Source organism: Budorcas taxicolor, chromosome 2 (assembly GCF_023091745.1).
Source record: "Budorcas taxicolor isolate Tak-1 chromosome 2, Takin1.1, whole genome shotgun sequence".
Taxonomy (NCBI): domain Eukaryota; kingdom Metazoa; phylum Chordata; class Mammalia; order Artiodactyla; family Bovidae; genus Budorcas; species Budorcas taxicolor.
In genome coordinates this window covers 31,735,822-31,754,678 of record NC_068911.1, presented here as the reverse complement: position 1 = coordinate 31,754,678, position 18,857 = coordinate 31,735,822, and the positions used below count along the sequence as shown (strand labels likewise).

Below are 18,857 nucleotides of genomic sequence, written 5' to 3'. Positions count from 1 at the left end.
ATTCCACCCAGACTATAGTTTTTGTCCACTTAGTTGTCTGTGAGCCTCATTCATGCGGGACCTTTTAGAGCAGGCCAGAACTTTGGTTGCACTGGGCCTTAGTTGCAGCCCCCGAGATCTTTAGTCAAGGCGTGCAAACTCTTTATTTATTTATTTTTACTTATTTGGCTGAGTCAGATGTCAGGTGGCATCTCGCATCTTTAGTTGTGGCTTGTGGGCTCCAGTTCCCTGACCAGGGATTGAACCTGGGCCCCCTGCATAGGGAGCTCAGAGTCTTAGCCACTGGACCACCAGGAAAGTCCCTGCCCCGACATTAAGAAATTTAAGTGATGTGGAGAGCTTTAGTCAGTTACTAAGGTTCACAGCTAATAAGGGAGGTGAAGTCAAAATTCAAACCCAGGCAGTCCTAGTCCCCAGACAGCTCGTAATCACTGTTCCAAACTGTTGGGTCACCTCCATCTATCTCCTTGCAGCCGGCTCAGATCCTGGCTCGTAGGTGCTCAGTAAACATTGGATGAGCTGAAGTAGATTGAATACCTCTGTGTGTGCAGCTTGGCTTAGGACTTTTTACTCTTTTTGCTTTTGGCCTTGCCATGTATCACATGGGACGTCAGTTCTCCAGTCAGGGACTGAACCCATGCCCCTTGCTGTGGAAGTGAGGGGTCTTAACCACTGGAGCTCCAGGGAAGTCCTGGCTTCCCTTCCTTCATGGCTCTGATGAGAGTTAGAGGCAGGGTTGGCTTCCCCCTTGAGCAGAGTTGTGCCGCCAGAGAGTGAGTTTTCCCCGGGACCCTTCTCTCCGAGGCTAAGAGACTTCCTCTGCTTATAAAACGTCTTTCCCATACCAGCAACCTCCTCCAGGGCTTTAGCTCTGGGGTGACGGAGTGACAAGGAGCTTCCCATCTATCTCAGCAGTGTCACAGCTGTTTGGGACTGGGAAGCTATTTGGAACATAAGATCTTCCAAGAGCGTTTTTCCTGCAGTTTCATTATAGTGGCAGGATTCAGGTGCATATGGAAATCAGTATCTCAAATATCCTGGCCCTCGTTCTGCCTTCACAGTCATGCCCAGTTGGTTTCATGCTGTGGGCAGGCCTGTATGGTCCCCGGGTCCCAGCAAACTCTCAGGCCATGGAGCCCAGGTTGGGGCCCGAGTCCCCACCCCCACACTCATTCAGGTTTCCTCCTAAATGACAAGGACAGTTGTTTTGTTTTGGAATGTGGCCATGCATTTCAAAGCAGCAGTGAACATTTATCCAGTTGCATTTGGAGAGAAGGGGGAGGATGACTATGCATTGTCTTCTCAAAGCTCACCAGAAGCCCCACTGACCTGAAATGTATCATTTCATTTTTCTCTCATCAAAGTCAGTATTCAACAGAAGCAAAAAAGTTGGGAAACTGGGAAAACCATAACAGTAATAAAAATTTAACAAACATTCCAACATAACCGCTGTTAATGTTTTGATTTGAAGCCTTCTGGTTATTTTCAGGGATATAATTGCACACATACACACATGTGATTGGAGTCATACTTATCGTCTCCTGAATGGTCTCTAAATTGAATTATCTGAGAGTAAACAGATATCCGACTTCTGCTTCTCCACCACCACCCCCCCCCCCACTCCGCCCCCCAGAAGACTTGGCTGGTATTTACATCTGTGAAAAGAGAAGCAGAAGGTTTCACTGCCTTTTGCAGTGAGTCTGAAACCCTGTTTGTAACTTCAGTGCTATGAATGGGGTAGCCAGCTTTTGGCAAGTGAACGCTGGCTGCCGTGCGCGTGGCCCAGTCACGATGTGCGTGACTCAGCTATCCAGACTGTGGCATGTGACTGTGGGATGAAGTCATGCTTCCTTTTAAAATTCCCCAAATGTGATCCATGGAGCCCTCGGCAGCTTGATGGCTGGAAATAAGCCCCCATCACAATGGTTCCAGCTATTTCTGAGTTTCCTGGGAACTGTCTCACGTGCGCTTGGGTACCTGCCCCTTGTGGTTTTCTCCGTGGCCCCTGACATTGCTGCTTGGCTGAGGATGACCCTCCTTAGATGGCCAGGGATCTGGGCACCTGGCCCATCTGTGGTCACCTTTGCTATGGCTTGGGTTGGGGGAGGGAGTAGGATGCTTTCTCTAACTTTCTATGTTGTTGTTCAGTCACTCAGTCATGTCCAGTTCTTTGCAAATTAATGGGCTGCAGCAGGCCAAGCTTCCCTGTCCTTCACTATTTCCCAGAGTTTCCTCAAACTCATTTCCGTTGAGTCAGTGATGCCATCCAACCATCTCATCCTCTGTCGTCCCCGTCTCCACCTGCTCTTAATCTTCCCCAGCAGCAGAGTTTTTTCCAGTGAGTTGGTGCTTTGCATCAGATAGCTGGGCCCGTTCCCTGTGTCCCCTCTGCATAACCGAGATCAGGCCAGAACTTGTAATAAAACTGGGCCAACAGTGTAGGGATCATGGCCAAGAAATACAGCACCGGGGAGAACTTGCAGTTGGGGCTGCCCTCAAGTCCAGGGGTCTCAGAAGGGTGATTCTCTGCCTTCCTTCTGGTCTCCAACTCCCTTGAAAGGGCACATGACTCTCCCAGCGGGGGAGAGTTCCACCCCAGTACAGGGTCAGATCCATGAAGTCAGAGCACAGTCAGTGTCACACTTGTTTCCTCCTGGTCCTCTGGCCAAGGCTGCTGTTAGCAGTGATGGGGGCCACAGTGGGTGTCTGGCAGAGCAGAGGGTCCTGGTGGGCCCGATTGGCCTGGAAGGTCTGTTAGCATAGCAGGTTATGACATGACGTGGAGACATTCCCCATGGTTCCTCTGTCAGAGTCCATCTGCCTCTGACCTTCACCGGAAGTGATCCCACCTGTGACTTACCTAGTCAGAGACTTGACTTTAGAGCCAAAGGGTGGCCCCCGGGTCAGGAACTCAGCACGCCAAAGGGACCTGAGTCCTGGCTTTTGTCACCAGATTGGTGGGTAGTCATGGGAAGATGCGATCCCCAGAGTCAGGACGACCCGGGCCCCAGCGTTTGCTCGCTTTCTGACTAGTTCTGTGTTGGACCAGTGGCTCAGCCTCCATAAGATAAGATGGCAAATGAAAGTGCAGGTGAACGGGCACTGCAGCCATGGTTTGTGGGCTATAATGTTTACCAAAAGAGAAAAAAAGTTTCCTCTTTCCTTTCCTCTTAGAGACTTAGGCCTGGAAAATTCCACAGACAGAGAAACCTGGCGGGCTACAGGTCGAAAGAGTTGGACGTGACTGAGCACCGCACAGCCAGAGACAGTAGCGCCCAGGCTGGCACGTGTGCGCGCAGTGATGTCGTCCCTGAAACACGGAGACTGGGCAGGTCTATTCCGCCTCTAAACTGCCCATCCTCTGTCCTTTTTTCTTGATTTATTTGTGCCTGTACGGGGTATTGGTTGCTGCGTGGGCTTCCTCTCGCTGGCTGGCGGAGGCTACTCTTGGATGTGCTGTGCAGGCTTCTTGTGGCGGTGGCTTCTCCCGCTGCAGAGCCTGGGCTCGAGGGCCAGAGGGCTTCGGTAGTTGTAGCACACGGGCTTAGCTGCCCTTTGGTATGTGGAATCTTCCCAGACCAAGGATCAAACCCATGTCCCTGGCATCGACAGGCAGATTCTTTACTGGACCACCAGCAAGGTCTTCCTCTCTCCTCCTTTAAAAGGCATGTGAGGGTGATGCTGGCAGGTTTTGGTAACGCAAGTCTGCCTCATCTGCATAACCCAGTGAACCAAAAAGTCGTTTTTCTCCAGCTCAGTTATTCATCTTATCCTCGGCATTTGGCTATAATAATATCACTCTATCAGCGTGATCATGCAGTAATTCAGGCATTTTGTTCTAGCAACGAGGACACTTACGGTTAATAACACATGAAGCTATTTCATTAAGAAGAAAGTTTTGTTCGGAGCCATTAACACAGGCCGCCAACCAAAACACAAATCATTTCCTTCCTTGGATATTAAGGAAGCAAAATTAATCAGGAATCTAAAGCCATTTCTCAGAGAATCTTTCTTACCCTGAAGTCATCTGACTCTCATCATTTAACAGTCCTCATAAAGGGCATCTGAGCTTCCAGTTTATAGTGCTTGCTCTTCTCTGGGGCTGAGAGCATGTGGCCTGGGCTTCGGGTGTAGCAGCAACTTAAGGCCCAGTTCCTGTTCTGCTCCTTACCCCCTGGGTCATATTGGGCGCATTGCTTAGTTGCTCCAAGACTCCATTTCTCGGCGTATAAAATTGCAGGGCTCTGGTGAAAATTGTAGGTCAAATGTCTGTCCCATGGTTGGCAATACTGAATGGTACATCATCTTCTGGAGGTCTGAGGACATTCACATAAACTTAGCTTCCATTCTTGAGTATCACAACACACATGAAAAAGCATTTGGGGACCTCCCTGGTGGTCCAGTGGTTAAGAATCTGTGCTTCCAATGCTGGGGACATGGGTTCAATCCCTGGTCCAGCGAAATAAGATCCAACATACCCTGAGGCATGGCCAAAAGATGAAAGGGAAAAAAAAAAAACACAACACACTTTTGGTTTTAAGATGGAGGACCGTGGATAAGAAGAAGTTGCCTGGAGGACTTTGCTGGTGGTGCAGTGGATAAGAATCTGCCTGCCAAGGCAGGGGACACGGGTTCAGTCCCTGGCCCAGGAAGATCCCACGTGCCGGGGGGAAGCTAAGCCCGGGAGCCAGAACTGCTGAGCCTGCACTCTGAGGCCCACAAGCTGCTACTGCTGAAACCCACGTGCCTAGAGCATGTGCTCCACAAGAGAAGCCACCACAGTGAGGACCCCACACACCACAGCTAGAGAAAGCCTTCACAAAGCAGTGAAGACCCAGCGCAGCCAAACATAAACAGAATAAAAAGTAAATTTAAAAATGAAGTTGCCTGAAGCTGGAAACAGAGAGGCACACGAATTTGCTGGAGGTTTTCAAACAGGCAGCGTGTAAATGAGCATTAATTTCAGGGTTCTTGCTACATTCCCATCAGCAGCTTTCTCTGGAGGGTCTGGTCCTTGCAGAGGTTAGTAGCATCCATCAGGTACCTCCTATGAAGTTCCTCTCCCAAAAGAGCACCTTGTGTCCAGAGACCTTGGTGCTTGTGTGGCAGGAGCTGTATAAATGCCCGTGTACTGAGCTTGTTTCGAGTCAGAAGGCCCAGTAGCACTTCCCAGGTCTCATTTGCATCCTTGAAAACCCTCCCGAGAAGGTCATTTACTGAACTCTGCTGTTTCTGTTGACAGTTTTTTGGAAGCAAAGGGGATGCTTAACTGCCCAGCCCACAGACTGTGCGTTCTGTTTGTGTTTCCTTGCCTGCCTGGCATTCGACAATTAATTAGGCATGGTAATTACCTGCTTTAATTTCGTGATTGCACAGCCTATAATTACCCCTAATTCTGTAATAGGGAAGTTCATGTACACAAAGGCATATGAAGATGAAGGTGATGGGGTTACCATATGAATAGCTGCCATCACTTCCTTCCTGCCAGGCACAGCATCTCACAGCCACCCGACAGGATTGGTCTTGGCCCCATTTTACAGATTGAGAAGCTGAGACTTGAGGTGGAGTGTTTGAACCCAGACCTCTCTCCCTGTACAGCCCATGCACTTTCTCTGGGCCCTTCTGCCCCTCGCAGGACAGGCCTCAGACATGCCTAAGGTTCAGCATGTGGCTGGCTAAAGAATTTGTGCTTGGCAGATCTTAAAGCAGAGCTGAGACTTCAACCCACTGATAACAAACTCTTAACTCTTCATTCTCCCTCTCCCCTTCTGACTTCTTGGCTTGTTCCCTCCCTTCTTCATGTATATAAAGGTGGGGGGAGGCGGGGAGGGCTTCCCTGCTGGGGTAAAGGACCTGCCTGCAATGCAGGAGACCAGGGTTTGATCCCTGGGTTGGGAAGATCCCCTGGAGGAGGGCATGGCAACCCACTGTGGTATTCTTTCCCGGAGAACCCCATGGACAGAGGAGCCTGGCAGGCTGCAGGTCCGTAGGGTTGCACAGAGTCAGACAGGACTGAGGTGACTAAGCAGTAGCAGCAGCAGCAGAGAGAGAGAGAGAGAATCGAGGCTGGAAGAGGTAAATATACATACCCAGGATGGCTTGGCTCCAAGAGCTAGAGCTGGAATTCAGGCTCAGGTCTCCCCGAGGCCAGAGTCCCGAACCTGGAGCCCCTCTCAGCACTGACATCTGACTGTGTCAGGCTCACAGACTAATTCAGACATCCTGCCATCATAAATTAGGGTAAAAAGGTCACCCTCCTGAGGATAGTATAGCTGTGGCTTTTTTTTGACTTCCACTTTTATATCCAGGTTTAATGTAAATATCAGATGCTTAAATCTTCTTTATTGACATATAGTTTGTTTTTTTAAGACAATACTCATTAGTTTATTTGGCTGTGTCAGGCCTTGTGACACACAGGGTCTTCCGTTGTGGTGTGCGGGCTTCTCTCTAGCTGCAGCACACAGGCTCAGTACTTTCGCTGTGTGGGCTTAGTTGCCCCACCAGGGACTGAACCCACGTCTTCTGCATTGGAAGGTGGATTCTTAACCGCTGGACCGTCATGGAAGTCCCTGGAAGGACTGTTGATCTATAATGTCGTCCAGTCTCTGCTGTTCAGCAAAACAATTCTATTATACACGCGTGTACATTCTTTTTTTCTATTCTTTTCTCTTATGGTTTATCACAAGATATTGAATATAGTTCCCTGTGCTCTACAGGAGGACCTCGTTGTTTATCCATAGATGTATAAATCTTAAATTTATGTTCCGTTAACTTTTACTTCTGTGAGTTTCTGTGTAGCCCTGCCCAGAGACACAGGGCACCTCCAGCACCCTCAGTTGTGCCCTTCTGTGCTCCGACTGGGAATCCTCACCTACCCCCAAGGTCATGAAGCTATCCTGCTAGGCTTTCTCTTGGTAGCTTTCTGATTTTAGCTTCCACATTTAGATGTTTGATCCCAAAAGGAAAGAGCAAAAGCCATATATGCAATGGAATATTGCTCAGCCATAAAAAGGAACAAAATTGGGTCATTTGCAGAGATGTGGATGGACCTGGAGACCTTCTTATACAGTGAAGAGAGGTGAATTGGAAGCTAGGGACTGACATATATACACAATTGATACTATATATAAAATAGATAATTCATGAGAACTTACTGTATAGCACACGGAATTCCACTCAGTGCTCTGTGGCGACTTAAATGGGAAGGAGACTCAAAAAAGAGGGAACACGTGTGGACATACAGCTGATTCGTTTTTGCTGTGCAGCAGAAAAAACCACATCATAAAGCAACTGTACTGCAATGAAAATTTAAAAACAACAACAAGAAGACAGATGTGTCAGTGCCCATAGCTGCCTTACCTGTAACAGTCCCGACTGGAAGCCGTGTCCACCCCAGCACAGAGGGTGTATAAGCTGTGGCATGGCCACAGCGTGGACGCGAGCAGGACACGAGAGTGCTACCCACACCACACAGAAACATCGCCCAGACACAACAGGGAGTGAAAAGAACCACACACCCAGGGGCACACTCTGCGGGAGCCCATTGAGATGGAGTTCAAAAGCAGGTGAACGAAGCCAGGGGAGCGCTCAGTAGAGTGGGCGGGTGGGTGGTGCTGCTAGGCAGGGGGCACAGGGGGTCTGATGGGCACGCCCTTTCCCAGCAGATTATCTTCATCTTCCAGATGAGACTGTCTACGCGTGAGTCTGCCCTGGGTTCAGTTCATCCAGACTGAGGTTTTTGCCTCCTTCCCCAGCTTAACCTCTCCTTCCCCCCAGGATTATTACACACATCCCTGGGGTCATTCTTCCCCATTGAAAAGAAACCTCAAGATTCGAATTCCCTCTTAAAATAGAGAAGAGAGGATTTGCCCCATTCCCGATGACAGATATTACCCTTCTATTTTATTTTTCTTTTGCTGAGTCGAGGAGATTGGACTTGAAGTGTCTTTTTATTGCTCATTTTAAAAGGGAGCTTGTTTTTGCTGGGAGAGGTCAACTGTTTTTATTCCTCCAAGGAATTATTATCGTTATGGCTCAAGCAGACAGAACTGGGGCCTATCAAACTTAATTTGGAGGGAGCAAGCCCTTAAAAACAAAACAAAACAAGAACAGAAACCTAATAATTTTGGACATAAGCCCTTTGAATTCTTCAGTGAAAGAAGTGCACAGTTTGGTTAAGTATAATTCAAGGACAACTTAATTTGCAGAGATCGTTTCCTGATTTCAGATGCTAAAAGCATGGCTGTTGAGGCTGGACTGTTCAGGGAACTCTGCATGATTGTGATGGCATTTGATTCTGGAGGGAAGAGGCATGAATGAGAGAGAGCAATCGACACTGCTGGTACCAAAGAGACTGTTGTAAGGACATGTGGTCTCGCCAGCAGAGGGGCGGTTAGGCCTCAGAGCCGTTGAACAGGGACCTTCCTTGCCAGTTGCCAACATTGCTGGCTTGGGGTTCCTGGGGCCCTGGAGAGCCTGGGTTCTGCAGCTGTGTGCTGTAATAGAAAGGGCTGGGCCTGGACTTCCCTGGTGGTCCAGTGGTTAAGACTCTGAGCTTCCACTGAGGTGCGGGTTCGATCCCTGGTCGGGGAACTTAGATCCCACATGCCGCTTGGTATAGTCAAAAAGTACAGCCAGGCCTTAGCCATGAGGCAGACCTGGGTTCAACTTTCCATTTCCCTCCCTCCTCTGGGCAGGTGGCACACCTGCTCTGAGCCCACATCTTTATCTGGAGAAGGGGGCAGTTCCTACCGTCTGCCTTGCAGACTCAACGTGAGGATGCCTGGTGAGGTACGTGGCATCCCTTACACATAGCAGGTGCTTCGTAAATGGCAAGTGCTAGCGTCGAAGGCGTCTCTATGCTATCGGCATCCTGAAGAATGCCATTCCACTCTGCTGGGCTGACCGTGCACTGTCGAAGGCATCTCTATGCTATTGGCATCCTGAAGAGTGCCATCTCTCTTGGGGCTGACCATGCACTGTCGAAGGCATCTCTATGTCATCGGCATCCTGAAAAATGCCATCTCACTCTCTTGGGGCTGACCGTGCACTGTCGAAGGCATCTCTATGTCATCGGCATCCTGAAAAATGCCATCTCACTCTCTTGGGGCTGACCGTGTGCTTGCCTCTTGCTTCATGGTTTTGACTGCTAACCAGAGAGGTCTGGCTTTGATTGATGTCCAGACAACAGTGGAAGCTAACAGGGATGCTTGACCAGAAGTGTGTTGTTGGTCTCCATGGGCTCCATGACCAGCTCCCCTCGCCTTGTTATCAGATGGCCTCCAGCTAGAACAGGGGCTGGTGCCAGAAATGCCCAGTGGCCGCTCTTCACCTCTGAGCTGGCCTCAGTCTAATGATGCTGGCTGGGGCAGGGCGGTCACTAAACTCAAGGAAGCGCCTGGGCCCCTCTCTGCCCCCAGTCCCCCTGGGGTATCAGTTCTCCCCACCCAGTGTTCCTGGGAGGCTTCTCTCCCACCTGCTGGGTGACTCAGACAGCCGATCTTTTGAGACAGAGACTCCAGGGATGGTTCTGCTGTTGCCCTCCCCCTTGGGTATGAAATCCTCCCAAGTCAAGCCCAAGGTCAGACCTCCTGCCTGATTTCCACGAACCCCTCGGTCTCCGCAGTGAAATGGGAGTGGAATGTGGGTGGAAGAGCCCAGTGAAGTTCTTGGGATTTGTGAATGACCTAAGGACACAGAGGCCCCCGAGGGGGTCCGTGAAGGGACCTAGAGGCCCTCTAGTTCAGCTCCTGCATTTCATGCAGGAGGAAGCGAGACCTGGAAGAAGCGGGGCTACTCCCAGGAGCGCACACAGTGGCCAAAGGGCCACCCCATCCAGTCTCAGGGACAGAGCTGCTTTTACAAACTCTGGAGAAATAATGTGTTTTGGGAGTCCTGTTTAGGGAGCTTTTCAGGGGAGAGGCATGAGAATTCATGTTTTTATTTGAAGTTTTTAATGACCCATAGCATGATTTGTTCTGAACTGTCAGTCTAAGGCTCAGCAGTAATCTGTATACTTGTTCTTTACTGAGCAGAGCTCCTAGGGTCGAGACCGTAGAGATAAGACAGGTGTGACTTCAGTGGCAGTGCTTCTTCCCGTTTGCAGAATTTCATGCTTTTGATGATTATGGTGATAACAACAATAATAATAGCAGCAGCAGGTAACCCTCATGGCATTTGTATAAACACTTTCAGGCACGTTCCCCACTCCCCGCCTATTATACCCATTACTCAAGTGAGTAAACTGAGATTCAGAAGCAGTTCGCCTAACAACGCATAACTGACTGGTGGTCGAGGTCTGATCTGGGATTTCCCCCTGCAGTCCATGAGCCAGCTGTGATCACCTCCATGTCCCGGTAGAGCCCGGTTCCCATCAGCCAAACCATTGGAGGGGATAAATATTAAAGCTGATTACCAAGATCAGAGACTTACAAAATCCACACCTTTGTAAATCCCCAGTGGCAGCCTAACCAACGAGTTGCATTTTTTTTTAATGTTATTTATTTATGTATTTTATTTTTGGCTGTGCTGGGTTTGTTGTGGTGTGTGGGCTTTCTCTCGTTGAGGCGAGTTCGGGTTACTCTAGTGGTGCGAAGGCTTCTCATTGCAGTGGCTTCTTTTGCTGCAGAACAGAGGCTCTAGAGCACTGGTTCAGTAGCTGGCAGCCTGCTGCCTCCAAAACGGGCTCTGTTAGTGGCAGTGCACGGGCTTAGTTGCCCTGAGGCATGTCGGAGCTGAGTTCCCTGCCCACGGACTGAACTAGTGTCCTCTGCATTGGCAGGTGGATTCTTAACTACTGGACACAGGGGAAGTCCTTATGTTACATTTTGAATTGTTTCTTTATCAAACACTTAAATGGCATCTTCTATCTACCAGGCCCTATTCTAAGCCTGTTACATGTGTGAACTCATTTACTCCTCCCAAGACCCAGCAAGGGAGGTAATACCCTCATTTCCCAAAGGAGGAAGCAGAGGCACAGAGAAGTGAGGTGGCTTTCTCAGGGTGCAAGGCAGAGCCGGGCTCTGACCCCAGAATTTGGCTGCAGTGTCTCCGCGCTTATCTGCCTCCATGCGTCGGGTCTGCCTACTGGTGACACTGCTGTGATGTCAGAGCCCCCATTCTCCACCACCAGAAACTTGCTTCCCTCCCTGCCCCAGCCATCATGCCCGTGACCTTCCCTCTCTCCGACGTTGTTGATTCAGATTGTCAGTCCGGGTGGCTTTCCCCGAGCCATGGGCCCCCAGAGCCAGACATCAAGGAGGATATGAAATGAGCAGGGAGCGTTTGTCACAGAAAGGAAGGATTGAACTAACGGTTTCTTTTTTGAAAAACAAAATGTGTTCGTTGGTGATTGTTTGGTGGCTGCATTGGGTCTTAGCTGTGGCTTGAAGGCTCTCTGGTTGTGGCGTGCCGGCTCTAGAGTGCACAGGCTCAGTGGTCTCAGCTCACAGGCTTAGAAGCCCGTCGACTTCTAGTTCCCCAACCAGGGATCAAACCTGCGTCTTCTGCATTGAACCGCCAGGGAGGTTCCTGAACTAGTGGTTTCTGAGGTCCTTTCTAATGCTGCTGTTCCAAAGTTCTGAGTTCTTGAATGCCTGCTATCCCCCAGAGCAGGGGGTAACACTCTGAGCGTGGAAGGCCACGGGATGATGCTGTTTCTAGAACAGAATGTTTGTTCTCATCTGAACGTTTTTAAGAAGGTTTTAAAGAGTGCAAGCAAATCAACACCATCCTGATTGTTAAGACATTTTTAAGAATTTAAGAGGTGAAAGAATTTTAAAGAAAAGGCAGGCAGGTCGGCATGATCCTGGTTTGCCAAAGCAAGTGATGGAGCCTGAAGTGAGATGGTTGTAATGATGCAGGAGCCTTCCCTGCTCCATGAACCTGCCCCAGAACCTAGTCTCTGGCATGAGCATCCTTCTCGGGCAGCCGCTGAAGGAGTTTGAACAGGGGAGGGGAAACATGGGAGGCTGAAGGAGCACCTGAAGCCTGCTGTCATGGTCCCACAAGGAGCGGGGCTGCCTCTGGGGATGGGCTTGGCGGTCCCTGCTGCTCAGTACTTGGACATGGGGGTAACAGACAGCACTGGTCCATGCTGATGCCCAGATTTCTGACTCAGGCAACTCTGCGGTCCATTCGCCGAGAGAGTGAGGTGGAGACCCTGAGTGTAGATGTAAGCAGAAAGAGCTTTCTCAAGCCCGAGTCCAGAGTTCCCGCCAGAGAGCCAGGCTAGAGATAACGAGTTGAGAGCCGTTGACCTGAAAGTGGGACGTGCAGACGTGGGAGTGGGCGCCTGTGTCAGGGCAAACGCCTGTGTCAGGGCGAGGAGGGTCCTGGGGGCACGGGCAGGAGAGGAGGTGCCCACGGAGGGTCCGTTGGAGAGGCAGAAAGGACTCAGCGCTTCCACAGAGTGAAGCATTTGGCCCTTGAATGTGTTATGAGAAGTGTAGAATTGTCATTTATAGCAGACATTAGAGTTGCCAATTTTTATCGTTATGTGAGAGGTTTTTAAGATGTATATTGGCATTCAGTGATTGCAGATTATAAGAGCTATTTATCATTGGAGGCTTGACTCTCTGGGCTGTTCTTAACTCATATAATTTTTAAAAATGCATTCATCTCTCTCCCTCTGTCTTCCCTCACGATGCAGTTGTTGAGTGTCCCTGGGAGCTGTGAGGGCCTGTAAATGCTGATGAAACAGCCCTCGTGTGTTGTGCCCCCAGAGTGTTCTCTTGTTTAAAGAAGTTTTACGCCCCAGTTATGCTTATCCCACCTGGATGTGACTTTCCATCCAACTGGGTCGATCTCAACTCTGGTCTCTCCCTCCTTCCCCAGATCAGTCTCCACCCACTGCGTGTGCTGGTCTCCGTGAAGCCAGGCATAGCTGGATGGCTTCTATACCTAAACACTCTCCAAACTGCCTTGGGAACAGGCTCTGTCAGTAAGGTCTTAGCTCCGTTTTATAGATGAGGAAACACGTAGTCAGAGAGGAGGGATAGTCTGTGCTTTCCATTAGAGGTTCCCCTAATTGCCCCTTGTTTTAGTCCACTAGGGTGCTCATGGTCCCCTTGGGCTGCTTTAACAACTATAGACGGGCTGCGTTCAACAGTGAGCTCTTCCCCACAGGCTAGAGGCTGGGAAGTCCAAAATCAAGGCTCCACACAGCTCCCTCCTCACAGCTCCCTCCTCACTGTCTTTGCATAACAGAAGGCGTGAGGCAGCTCTGGGGTCCCTTTTGTAAGGGCACTAATCCTATTCATGAGGGCTCCACTCTCATGACCTAACTGCATTGGTGGTTTGGATTTCAATGTGTGCGTTTTGGGGGAGGGGCACAGTCTGACTCTAACATCTCCCACTCATCGGAATCACCGGAAGGCTTTGGAACTCTAGGAATTCCTGGGTCTCAGATGGTTTCTGTGTGGTCCACCCCAGGGCTGGTAATTATTGGAAAGCACTGCCCTTCTCTGCACTAAATTTTGGTATGTTTGTTGAAAAACAACAATAATGAGGACTTTCTGAGTATCTAAATCAGAGACCAGAGAAGTTTTTCGGTAAAGGACCATTTACTTTTGGAAAGTAAATGGCTTTCCAGACGGTGCTGGTGGTAAAGAACCCACCTTCCAATTTAGACGTAAGAGACTTGGGTTTGATCCCTGGGTTGGGAAGATCCCCTGGAGGAGGGCACAGCAACCCACTCCAGTATCCTTGCCTGGAGAATCCCATGGACAGAGGAGCCTGGCAGAGTCCATAGGGCCACACCGAATTGGACATGACTGAAGTGACTTGGTGATGGACAGGGAGGCCTGGCGTGCTGCAATTCACGGGGTCGCAGAGTCAGACACGACTGAGTGACTTAGCATGCGTGCATGCAGAGTAAGTATTTTCAGCTTTGCAGGCCATGTGCTCTTTGTTGCAACCACTCAACTCTGCCATTGTAAGCAGCTATAAACAATAGGTAAACAAATAGCATCACCAACTCAGTGAACGTGATATTTGAGCCAACTCCAGGAGACAGTGGAGGACAGGGAAGCCTGGCATGCTGCAGTCTGTGGGCTCACTAAGGGTCAGACACAACTTAGTGACTGAACAACGGCAAGCAAATAGATGTGGCTGGATTTGACCCACAGGGCCACAGTTTACCTCCCCTGACCTAGATAATTTGTTTTGTACTTGATGATCAGATAATAGTTAAATTTGCCACCCTTAAGGGGATATTTGCACTTGTGTAAAAATACAGTACAAGTAGATACAGTCCATTCAAGATGAATCAGAGAAGAAGGGCATTCGGCCATGAGTTTGTAGACCTCTAGAACATTAGCTTGAACAGTTTAGAGGTGAATATTTCTCTCTTTTTTTTTTTTTAAAGTTTTGAATAGATCATCTAGTATTTGGTGTGGTTGCCCCATAATTTCATCAGAGACCCAAGGTCCTTCTACTTTTCTATATCCGTTCTCCTGATCTCCTCATGATCATAAAATGACTGCTGGAGCTCCAGTCTTCACATCTGTGTTTGAGAAAGAAGAAGACAGGGAGAAGAGTAAAAAGGCACTTATCAGCTGGGTCAGATCTCTCCTAAGAGCTTTCTTTCATCTCATTGTTGTTCAGTTGCTAAGCCATGTCCAACTCTTTGCGACTCCATGAACTGCCACACATGAGGCTTCCCTGTCCTTTACTATCTCCCTGAGTCTGCTCAGATTCATGTCCATTGAGTCAGCGATGCCATCCAACCATCTCATTCGCCGTTGCCTAATTCTCTGCTTGCATCTTTCCCAGCATCAGGGTCTTTTCCAATGAGTCTGCCAGGAGCACTAGAAAATGTAGTTAATTTTTTTTTTTTCCTGAACTCTTTGCTCTCCCCAGAAATGGATACTGATTAGGCAGCTCGCATTTGCTGTGACTTGGGAGGGCCCAAAGAATGCCCTGCAAGTGCCGCATTAAAGTCCTGTGAGCTCCTGGGTTTACTTGCCGACTGACCCATCTTGTCTCAGCCCGTGGAGACTTAATTCCTGAAGTCTCTGTTCCACAGCTAGCCAAGCCTTTCCAGATGCTTCTGGGGTCTAATTATCCTTCACTGTTTCAAAGCGAATCCTGCCATAATTGTGATAACCGTCTGTCTATCTGTTGTACCACTGCTGGGCACCTAGTGCCAAAAAAGCTCTTGAGACATATCTTTTCCTCTTTAGGCAACTTAGGCTGCTATAAAGTTCTTCCCTAATGAAATTTGTCTTTTTCTAGTTTCTGTCTGCTGGAAGTTTGCCTCCTGGAATCATCCAGAACACATCATCTTGGTCTTTCCTTTTCCTCATTGCAGTCTTCAGAGATCCCTACCTCCTCCATCTTTGAGGCTCAGTTTATCATCCTCCATGTCTTCCCTCTTCCTTCTGATAATTTGGTTGCAGATCATCTCTGAGGACCTGTGCTTCTAAACTTTTAAAGTGTGTGTGAACTAGTTGGGGTTCTGGTTAAGACACAGATTCTGAGTCAGTGCATCTTGGGTGGAGCCTGAGATGTTGCATTTGTGCCACCTTACCACATGATGCTGAAGCTCCTGGTTCGCGGATCACGTTTTGAATAGCAAGTTTTCTGGGCATTTCTGAACCTATTTCAGTTCATCTTTTAACAGGCAGCAGCCAAAACCTAACAAAGTTGGCATGGTCAATTTAGAATAAAGCAAGACTCGTCAACTCCTTTTATTTAAAATATATCAGATACCTTTTAATGAGATCTAAATAGTTGGAGAAGAAAATGGCAACCCACTCCAGTATAGTTGCCTAGCAAATCTCATGGACAGAGGATCTCATGGCAGGCTACAGTCCAGGGGGTCGCAGAGAATCAGACACGGCTGAGCAAATAATACATAGGCCTTTTTTTGGTGACCCTTTCATGGTATTCACTTAACTTGAATTTACTAAAACCTGTGAGTCTTTATCCCACAGGCCAGTGCTGTACCGTATCTCCCCCATCTTAGCTTACAATGTTGGCTTTTGGGGTTGTACTGCAAAGTCTGGCACTGATCTTTTTAAGTTTCATCCTGTTGTGTTAGACTCATCCCTCAGGTCACTTGAGATCACTTGATATCTGTCATCCAGGATATTTACGGTGTCTCTTCACTTGGGGGCTTCTATCAGACTCGATAGGCCTCCATTTCTCCATCCAAGTCCACTGGAAACTTCCATCCATTGATTGGCATTCTTTGGGTTTAAATTCTCCCTCCTTCACCTTGTTCACCAGAATATTGGTGGTCACCTTCCCAGAGCTCAGATATATGAGGTCTGCATTTGGGGATGCAGGGTACTCTTTAGAGAGAGGCAGAATTTATCAGTCACAGTAGAGATGCCTGCTTTTATGGTGAAAGAGGTTTTAAGACATGTACTGACATTCGCTGACCGCAGATTACAATAGCTATTTATCAGTGGAGACTTCACCCTCTGGGCTGCTCTTTTCTTTTTTTTGTTTTTAATTTTATTTATTTTTGGCTGTGACAGGTCTTCATTGCGGTGCACAGACTTCTCGCTGCGGTGGCTTCTCTTGCTGTGGAGCATGGGCTCTAGGGCTTCAGTCGCTGTGGCCCACGGGCTTAGTTGCTCCACAGCACACGGGATCCTCCCTGGCCAGGGATCAAACCCATGCCTCCTGCTTTGGCCGGAGGATCCTTTACCACTGAGCCACCAGAAAAGCCCTGGGCTATTCTTATTAACTCATATAATTTTTTAAAAAATTCTTTGAGCTCTCTCCCACTTCTCTGTTTTGCTTTCTGATGTAGTTGCTGTGTGTCCCTGGAAGGTGTGAGGGCCTGTAAAAAAAAAAAAAAAAAAAAAAAAAGCTGGTGAAATAGCCCTTACATTTTATACCTCTTGAATGTTACCTTGAGGATCACATCTTGATTAAAATGGAAGAGTTTCATGCCCCAGGTGTGTGTATCCCATCCTGATGTGACCTTCCATCCAGTTGTGCTGATCTCAGCTCTTGCCCCCTCCCTCCCTCCTCCTTCCTGGGATTGATTTCAAACCCCGCCCCCCACCCCACCCCACCCCACCCCACCCCACCCCACCCCACCCCCCGGCCCTGGCCCCTCCCCACCGGCTTGCTGGTCTGTGTGATCCAGGCACAGCTGCACAGCTTATAAGCCTGGCTGTTCTCCCCACCACCTTGGGAGGAGGTGCTGTTAGTCAGCTCCATTAACAGATGAAGACACGCAGGCCAGCGAGGATGAATGGCCTCTCCACCGCCATCTGTCACTGTCACAGCATGCCTGTGACAAAAGCATGGAAAATGCGTCTCTGAGATGAATTGGGCTGTCGGTCTCCGCTGATACTGGGAACTGATGTTCATCAGTGCACAGCCTGCCAGATGGTGCCATTCTCTCCTGTACCCATTTATGCACGTGGTACACCGAGTCCCTCCTCCACGCCCAGCACTGGGCCTCCAGTGACCCAGGGGGCAGACATGGCCCTGCTGTCACAGAGCTGGTTTTCCTGGAGTGTGAGGAGGTGTTGCCAGAGCCCCACCCCCTTTGTAATGAGAATTTTTTTCACTTTAAAATTTTTTTAATTTTTACAGTGTTGTGTTGGTTTCTGCCATACAACAATGCAAATCAGCCGTAATGATACATCTATCCCCTCCACCTCGGGCCCCTCTCCCACCCCCGTCCCACCCCTCTAGCTCATCACAGAGCACCGGCTGGGCTCACTATGCTATACAGCAACTTCTCATCAGTTGTCCATTTTACACATGATAGTATATAGGGTCATCAACATCGTTTTTCTAGATTCCACACATATGCATTAATATACAGTATTTGTTTTTCTCTTTCTGACTTCTTTCACTCTGTATAATAGGCTCTAGCTAGGTTCATCCACCTCACTAGAATTGACTTAAATTCATTTTTTATGGCTGAGTCGTATTCCATTGTATAGAGGAGATGTACATCTCCTTTATCTGAGATTCCTGAAAAACCTAGGAATAAACCTACCATATACCCAGCAACCCCACTGCTGGGCATATACTGTGAGAAAACCACAATTCTAAAAGACACATGACCCCCGGTGTTCATTGCTGCACTGTGTACAACAGCCAGGACGTGGAAGCATCCGGGGTGGAATGAGAGTTTCAAGGGACTTGATATTTTCTTTCTCTTTTCGTTTTCTCCAAAGGTCTACATCCGGATAAAAGACGACGAGTGGAACGTCTACCGGCGGTACGCGGAGTTCAGGACTTTGCACCACAAGTTACAGAACAAATACCCTCAAGTGAGGGCCTTCAACTTCCCGCCCAAGAAGGCCATTGGAAACAAGGTAGGTGGCACCGCTGCTGTGGGCTGGGCAGGTGTCCAGCTGGTGCCTCTGTCCTCTCCTTCTGCCGGCGATTTAAACATCTGGGCTCCTCTATGTAACTCAAAAAGTTGGCTGATACAAGAAAACAGATGGGAACGAAGTAAACAGCCACCCACCATTCGTCCCCCAAAAGACAGTGAGTTACGTCTTGTCTGTGTGTCCATCCTCTGATCTCTCTCGAGTGGGGCTGCTGTGCCTGTTCTGCTAAAAGGCCAGAGAGTAAGTGTCTTGGCTCTGCAGCCCCTATCACTTCAGCCAAAATACCCAGCGCTGCCATCATGGCAGCAGCTGCAGACAGTATGTGTGCCCGTGAGCATCCCTGTGTGCCAGGAAAACTTGATTTATTAGAAGAGGTGGCAGCTGGATCTGGCCTATGGGACATAGTTTGCCAGCTCCTGTTCTGGACAAAAAAAAAACAGTCTTCTGGTTTTCATCCATGGTTGTCCTGATATTTATTTGGACTTCAGAGTATGGAGTTATTTCCCAGGTAAGGCTTTCTCAGAAGAGCTTGTTTTATGACAGGAT

The 18,857-nt window shown here is 48.9% G+C and overlaps 1 protein-coding gene across 3 annotated transcripts in view; it reads left to right on the top strand.

Moving 5' to 3' along the window:
- The window catches only part of SNX29 (sorting nexin 29), a 589,615-nt gene that overhangs the window by 455,174 nt on the left and 115,584 nt on the right, over positions 1 to 18,857 (top strand). For all 3 annotated transcript variants that reach the window (XM_052661385.1, XM_052661396.1, XM_052661389.1), the window contains one exon: positions 18,153 to 18,293. In XM_052661385.1, coding sequence (XP_052517345.1) covers positions 18,153 to 18,293 — 141 coding nt within the window. The remainder of the gene's footprint in view (positions 1 to 18,152; positions 18,294 to 18,857) is intronic.